Raw genomic sequence first — 8,380 nt, forward strand, 5'->3', positions numbered from 1 at the left:
TGATACCACTGTCTCATTTCTGTTTTGCCCAGGGCTAATGGCTAAATAGGTTAGTCTAAACTAGCTGTATGTACTAGACACACACATATTTCTCACATTCTACATAGATTCTCAAAAACAGTCTCCAATTAAAGTATGGACTCCATTAAATTGTTGCAGTTTGTCTATCAGTCTATTATGTTGTCCATTGAGCTGACTTTATCCTTGGAATATATAGTTATAGATTATGCATACGATAGCTGATAAAGTAAAATCAGCTGCTTCACTAAAATAAATTGGCTTCCATCACTCTGTGGTTGTATATATCTATGACAAGAAAAAATAGAAGCTAGTCAAGGGTGTTGACTTTAAGTTATCAATATACAATGTTCTGATAGTGTTCTGTGCTACCTCTTCGAAAAGACAACTACACATAAACATTTATGTGGGGAAAATGTACTTTTGAGTAATGCACGTATTAGAATTATCAGTATCTAAACAGTAAATCAATATTGAATTGGTGTTATAAACTGAAAAGAGAACTGCAGAAATCAAATTAATTCACACAACAGCATTTTTTCATTTTCTATTTATGTTTAATTTTTCAAAGGTATGGCTGCAATGCCTCTATCATATACTGGAAATCAAAATGGCAAAGCCTAGATTCTGTGACTCTTAGAGAAGCAAAATGCTCATCCACAGATGAAACTGTTACAGGACAGGGTTCTTTTTTTTGTTTCTTTTCACCTTTAAGTTATCATGTATGATAGGTATAAAAGCAGGATTAATGAAGAGCTTTTGTAATGTGCAAATCCATACAGCAAAATTACTTGGCATATTTTTTGCAGTACCTTTTCTTCAGAGATGATATCTGTGAATAGATTCTTGTTTCTTACATGATGTCCTTCAAAAATTCACTGGCTTTGGATAGAACAGCTCTCTTATATCTTCCTTTTATGTTTGTGCAAAACTCCTAAGGCATCATTCTTTGCTTCAGTAGGACTCTGTGACATACTTCTTAGTACTGTAGTATCACTACAGGTATTAGTTCAACATTGTTATCACAGTTCATGTTATGCTGGTAAAGCACTGTGCTTTGCAGTCACATGATAAAAATAACACTTCAACAGTATTCAATATATAAATAAATACTATTTTGTTATGAATGGAATTGGCACATCTTTGGGTGTCGCTCAGGTGAGGGCCAAGGGAAAGTCTTGGAGAGTGAACATGGGTCTGGGGTCAATGTCCACTGGCTGCAGCACTTTCTCAGCTCTCTGATGAGTGTCGCTGTTCTTTAGAACTGATTACTGAATTTCTTTATCCATCAAAAAATTCTTCCTTGTGACTTTTGTCCAACTTGTGCTAATATAAAGGTAATTTCCCCACTGGAAGATCAGGGAAGTTTACCGTAGTACTAAGGGGAAGTAGTCATCTTTGATCTCTGACTTTCCTTCATTATTCTGCTTGTTGTTACAGGATGCACTATTCAGATAAGCAGTTTTAATGTTTACACATACCTTTGAGAAATAGATTTGGGCATATCTTAAATATTAATATGTATCTGGTAGTGGTCTTTGAGCCTGACAGCTCAGAAATCAAGTGGTTAAAAAAATTTGAGGAAGTGATGTATGAACCAATGAAGCTTGGAAGCCACTGAAGTGATGTTTGTTTGTATTTCACACTGGAAATACCAGATAGAGCACAGAATCTGTGGTTTAAACTGTTTGTTGGCTATTCCTGTAATTAGGGAAGTTCCCACCTTCCTCTAAATGCCTGTGATCCTTTCTTTTCCTCCCAGCACTCCCAGCTATAACTATGCACCAAACATGGATAAGCACTGGATCATGCAGTATACAGGGCCCATGCTGCCTATCCACATGGAGTTTACAAATGTCTTGCAGCGCAAAAGGCTTCAGACCCTGATGTCTGTTGACGACTCTATGGAAAGAGTGAGTGCAAGAAAACTGCTGTGAATACAAACTTATTAGTTGGTAACAAAATTAAACTATTTCCTTCTTTACCTTCACCACCCACAGCCTGGGAAAAGACCTTGAGCTACAAAGAATTACTCCATGTATCCCCAGTAGAAATTAATTCTGGTTCTCTGCAGCATAATGCCAAGCTCTTTGCTGTTTCTTTTAATTGCTGAGTGGATAAACTGACGATTTTTTTTAAGGGAAAAGTCACTGGGCCTAATATAAAGCCTGGTATTACAGAAAATGCATTACCTGGGTGTACATGTAGATAGACACAGGTCCGCGTATGACCACGTCTATTCATTTCACACACTCCCTTCACAGTTCGTCCTTCAGCCGAAATCTGGGAATTGGCAAATCACAGCAACTCAGGGTGTCAGTCTGCTAGTGTTTGCAGAAGTTAGGCAATGCACTGTACAGCTAATTATAAGTAACATGATACACAAACTGTTAGGTGTACTTTGCATGACTTTTTGTTCCAAAATCAAGCACCATGACCAAAGATCTTCCCCCAGAGAGACTTCTTTAAACTTTAATAAAAATTTACAGCCTTTTCCCAAGCCCACAACTGTAAAGAATGAAAAAGTTGTAGACTAACACAGTAAATCAAATCTAAGTACCATTTGCCCTAAAGCTGTAACAGACTTTTTTCCCAAGCTGTTTGAGTGTGTTTGAGCTGTTTGAGTACACAATGACTTTTGGACACACTAATGCAACTTCACCAGTATTACCATATTTTGCTACTCTAATTTTCCAGACCTGTTTAATTTTCCCATCTGACAAATGTGAAATTAAACTTGTAAGTTGATATTTTTGGCAGCACAGTAAAGACAAGATGTAAAAGTGTCCATCCCGAGAATGACCACTTTGACAACCTCATGAAGGCCATATTTGGTTCAGTAAATTTAAGGGAGTAAAATGATGGTTATACCTGATTTCAAAAAAATTTGTTTTGCTACATTTAATTCAGAATTTTTCCTGTGCTCTGTTGCAGTTGTACCAAATGCTTGCAGAGATGGGAGAACTGGAGAATACCTACATTATTTACACTGCTGACCATGGTTACCATATCGGGCAGTTCGGACTGGTCAAGGGGAAGTCAATGCCATATGACTTTGATATTCGAGTTCCTTTCTTTATTCGTGGTCCAAGTGTAGAGCCAGGATCAGTGTACGTTCTCTTATGTCTCTAGCACAGCTGTTGAGCCTAATGTAAAATGTTTTTAAGAACATGTAATTATTGCTTTGTGCAATTTCTTTTCATAAAGGATGTCATATTTTTGCAGACCAATGAGTCTAATAAAGGGAAATGTCTTTCATTTTGCATATTATTAAGTTACAGTGCAGAAGAGGAAATTGTATGATGATGTGTCCTGTAAGATTAGGCTTTGGGTTTTGCTTTTAAACATTAGGCGCTCATCTTTATTGCTCACTTTTTGATTTATCAGAATGGATGGCATCATGCCGTCATTGTCAGTGAGATAAGAGTAGTGTGGCTACTGCTCCTCCATGTTTTATTGGCTTAACTTTTTCTTTGTGATAACAGTCTGCAGTGCTGGCCTGTCGTTCTGAGATGTACACTTCAAAGTGGATTTTCTAAACTTAGCGCTTCTGTAGAGCTTTACCTCTTCAAAGCCCTGATATACATTAATTACCATTCTGTTTCCAAGAGAATGTGAAGACTTACATATTGAACATATGACAACTGTGACCTTTTCTGTTGATTTGCAGAGTGCCTCAGATAGTTCTGAATATTGATCTCGCTCCAACAATTCTGGATATAGCAGGACTTGACACACCTCCAGATATGGATGGTAAATCTGTCCTAAAGCTTCTGGACTTGGAGAGACCAGGAAACAGGTGGGTCCCAGCATTGTATCTTTTTAACCAGTTCAGAAGCAAACACCTAAGTAAATCAACTGAGTGGAAAAAAGAGATTCTGTGAAAATGAGCTGTGTCATGGCAATGACCACAGCGTTTGCATTTTAAGAGTCTCTTAAATAGCACATCTATAAAATTGCTGGTGTATATATAAGTGGAGAGGCGGGTGTTTTTTTAAAAATAAATTGTTAACCCTGGCAGTGCTATACATCGGTGGCAATAAATATTATTATTTTGCTTTCAGATTTCGAACAAACAAGAAGACCAAAATTTGGCGTGACACATTTCTGGTGGAAAGAGGGTAATTATTAGGGGTGAGAGAGTTTTGGGACAGCTTGCCTGCTGGGAATATTCTCCTGTACATGTTTTCCTTTCTGCTCCCTCCTCTTCCTTTTTATGGTCAACAGAGCAGTAAATTTTGCAAGCAAACTTACAGGCCTGACTTGTTTCCTATTTTCCCACCACTGGCTTTGCAAGCTGCTATGCTCCTAAATCCCTGTCTCTGAAGAAATTTGAAAGCATGCTTTTCTGGTGACTTTCTTAGCTTGTACCTCCTCTTTCTTTGACATTGTACTTATGCCCATTTATGTCTCATTATCTGACTCATTTTCTTACAAAATCTCTGTTTCAAAACCAGCAGAATCCTTGTATCAAATACTTTTGTATTTTTTATCTCATATCCAAAGCATTCTTCATTTTTGTTCTAGCTAAGAAAAGGTTTATGTGTAAATGAGATCCATAACTGCTCCTCATTTCACTGATATTTCTTTACACTTTTTACTCTCATCTTGCCAACTACTGCTGTGAAAGTTTTCTCTGGGTAAAAATTTTACAGCAATTTCCTCATGGCACTTTATGGCTTTACAGAATATGGAAATTTTGGGTGATGTAGTACAAAATGGTGCATATAAGGCACATTGTAATGTGTAAGATATAGCCAGGCTAAAGCTGAATGAGCATGGGAGCCCTGCAGTGTCTTCAGCTGGACTTTTCAGCCAGGCAAGTACTGATTCAACATGTTTTGCTTCATGAAAGAACGTCCATTTATATATGAATGGTGCTGAACTGTGTCACTTAGACATATTTCAGCAGCCCTTATTTCTCTTATTTCTCTTTGGGTAATTTCCAGCAAATCACTTGAGTCGTTTTTTTTCACTACATGACCTACCTTTAAGGTCAGTAACAGAAATGTGCTGGGGTTTTTTCCCTGAGAAGATGTAAACCCGTAAAGTAGCTTTGCTTTTCCAGTTAAATTCGTTATCTCCAGAGTTTAGAAGAATGTATCTAAAATATTCCATTTATTTTTTTTAAGCAAATTTCTGCGTAAGAAGGAGGAACCCAACAAAAACACTCAGCAGTCTAATCAACTACCAAAATATGAGAGAGTAAAAGAATTATGCCAGCAAGCAAAATACCAGACAGCCTGTGAACAACCAGGGCAGGTAAGACACAAGCAACTGCAGTCTTCTTGGTGCCACAGAGAAATACATATTTTCTCTATGGGTCAAAAGAATTCAAAGAATATGCATTTGGAGGATAGCTAAAAGACTATTCTTCTCAATACCTTCAGAGCAAAGAAAACCATACACAAATTGTTCTAAGCAATGGTCCAATTTAAGATGTTGGAGGGCTGGTCCATAATTTGCTGTTTCAGTACAGGGCTTATGGTAAAACTCCCGTGCTCAAATATAACATGAGATAACTAATTTTAATTTGATTCAGTGTATAGCTCAATATGCAAGATAATTCAATGATAATTATAAATAAGGGAGATAACCTTTTTGAGCAGTGAAAGCTTGTACTCACTGGGATAATTCAGAATTACTGAAGCAAACTGGCTAGTCCTATGTTTACGCATTATTTCATTTGCTGGGATAAAGTGGACAGCACTTGTTGAAACACCTTTAATAGAAGGACCCCTTGCTCAGATACACTTGCCTTTTAAGGTCACAGTAAGGATTCAGAGAATGATACCTATACTGAAGCCTTGTTTTGTCCTCTTGTAGACTTAATGATTTCGGTATAACTCCTGACTCTGATACAAAGGTCTAGTTGCCTGCCTATAAAACCTAAAGTTACTGCACCACTGACTTCTTTACTTACACCTGCAGCTCTGTAGTGTATATACAGGGAGGGAGCTAAAATAAGAAAAAGTGAGTCTGTCTCCAGCTCTTTTCAATCCATTCTGAATTAATACTATACCTATGGTAACATATGAAGATGAATTTACTGGGGAGGTGTGTAATAGAGCTGTATGCCTTCCCACTGACACCACCTACAACCAGGCACATGCTAGGGGCCCCAGGCAGTGGCTCGTGCCTACCCTGCCATCCTCCCCCTCCATGCCCATCCCCACACACCTCCCCACTGGAGTGTGGGATGATTTCTCCCAGGCAGGCTTTTGCGCCTTTCCCTCAGATGTTTGCTCAGACCACTGCAGCCAGCTGTAAACCTGGCGCTGAAATATTGGTAAACTGTTCTGAACGGGGACATAAAGCATTCACTGTGTTCTGCTTCCATCTGCAGCCACCCATGGTGCTTCACTCATGCCAGCTAGAGCTCTTCACAGCAAACCTGAGGGTGCTGAGGAGAGCTTGCTCACTTAGAAAAATGCTCTATCCCTACCTTTCCCCTTCTCATTCATTTGAGTGTAGTGTTACAGTGAATCTCAGTTAATCCCAGATTGGACTGGAATATGTTTTGGCTAGCATATCCTAGGTCAGGTCCTCTGCTACAGCTCTCACCTCACACATGCTCCTTAAACGCAGCCACTTTTGAAGGGATATACACAATATCACAGTCTCACCCAAGGGCAAAGTTTTCAGGAGTTTAAACACTGCCATTGTAAACAGAGATTAAATTTGAAAAACTGCATATATTTATAAAAAACTAAAGGAGATCAATGGAGTCATTTAGACTGTTAGACGCTAAAATGTTTAGTTTTAAAATACCAAAATATTTTCTTTGCAGTTATTTCTTATATTTATTACCTCTTATGCCAAAACCCAAGTTTTAGACAACTTTACTTTTCAACATGTGAATAGAAGAGGTTAAGTGTCCTGACCAGATATCACACCTGAAGCAGCAGCAAACACTGCTCACAGCCCGTTCCAGCCTACTGTGGTAGACTTGTCTTTCCACCCCATATTGGTGGATCCTGTTTGATCAAAGGAAGGAGAAGGCCTTGAGCCAGCAAGGAGCTTATGAGAGCCATTCTGTTTGGTAGTGGCTCATGCACCTACAAGCTCCCACTGAGGTCCTTTAAGAGCAGAAGATGCACTTGGAGCCCAGCAGCCATCCCTCACAGCTGAATGAAGGACAGGGCTGAACTGATCTCTTTCAGACTGATTTTCAGAGCCAGCCCTTGGTATTCATAAATTATTTTTTTAAAACAAAGAGATCAAAGTTGCCCCCTAATACTCCTAACATCCTGAAGTTTTCCTGCAGGGATGCTGGAGTTAAATGTTTCTACAGAAACCTGTCAGACAGAACACCATGAGGGGTGCATCCTCTGGATTTGTTCAGCCTGTGGTGAATGGAGCCACTTCTCCTGCCCTGTTTCCTCCTGTACCAGCCTTGAGAAGCAAGGGCAGATTCTTTCTCAGGGATGGACTACATGAGGTACTCACAGGGAAGTCAAAGTAGAATAAGTCAGTTTGAATGGAACTTCGAGAAACTTGGTCTAGTGGGAGGTGTCACTGCCACTGGCAGTGGGTTGGAACTAGATGATCTTGAAGGTCCCTTCCAATCCAAACCATTCTGTGATTCTATGATTGTATGACTAGGAAGGGTGTGAATTTAAAGAGCAACACTGTAATAACATGAATTTCAGTGAGGCATTGCAGTGTGAAATAAGTCTCCACAGGATTTTTTCCATGTAAAAAAGTTCTTTATATAATTTAATAACCCAAACAATTTTACTTTAGCCCAGATAATTTCCAGTGTGTAATATGAGGCATCATAGTTTACTATGATGTTCCTCCAGCACATTTCTCCTAGTCATTTCGCACTTCTTGGAAAAGAGAAAGAGGAAGTACTATCATGTGGGTCTTAATTTTATCTTATGAGATTAATTTCTTTAATTTCAATTACATAGATGAATATATAGAAAAAAATCTTCATTTTAATTATGATGGTTTATAATACTTCCTACATTTACTCTAACCAGTTGCAGTTAACATCACTTAAATTAAACTACCTTCACAGAATGAGTGATTGCTGACAGATTTTAAATAGTGAAGTTACTGGTCTGTGGGAAGCAGCTGCTAAATGTATGGAACTAAGATTAAGCATTGGGGGAATATATACACCAATGTACTGTCTAGTACATTTAGAGCTTGATCTGCAATTTAATTTACTTTGGTCAATGTCTAATATATTTGAAATGGAGAACACAAATGGAAGTTGAAAAAGAAGAAAATTTGTTTATCCTGTATTAAAATGAGATGTAATCCTGAGACCTATGAATTTTAAAAGCTCCAAGGATGTGGTATTCATAATTGCTTCAACTTATTTTCTATTTAATAAGCAACTTCTAAATAA

General features: G+C 38.2%; 1 protein-coding gene across 1 annotated transcript in view; it reads left to right on the top strand.

The window, feature by feature from the left end:
- Nucleotides 1–5,280, top strand: part of LOC117438548 (extracellular sulfatase Sulf-1-like) — a gene marked incomplete at its 3' end in the record, with an annotated part of 36,021 nt that extends 30,741 nt beyond the window's left edge. Inside the window, 5 exon segments of the mRNA XM_034074023.1 lie at nt 1,781–1,931; nt 2,953–3,128; nt 3,689–3,817; nt 4,083–4,139; nt 5,151–5,280. Coding sequence (XP_033929914.1) covers nt 1,781–1,931; nt 2,953–3,128; nt 3,689–3,817; nt 4,083–4,139; nt 5,151–5,280 — 643 coding nt within the window.
- Between the last annotated feature and the right edge of the window lie 3,100 nt (nt 5,281–8,380).

The sequence above is a fragment of the Melopsittacus undulatus genome, unplaced genomic scaffold (genome assembly GCF_012275295.1).
Source record: "Melopsittacus undulatus isolate bMelUnd1 unplaced genomic scaffold, bMelUnd1.mat.Z mat_scaffold_475_arrow_ctg1, whole genome shotgun sequence".
Classification (NCBI taxonomy): Eukaryota; Metazoa; Chordata; class Aves; order Psittaciformes; family Psittaculidae; genus Melopsittacus; species Melopsittacus undulatus.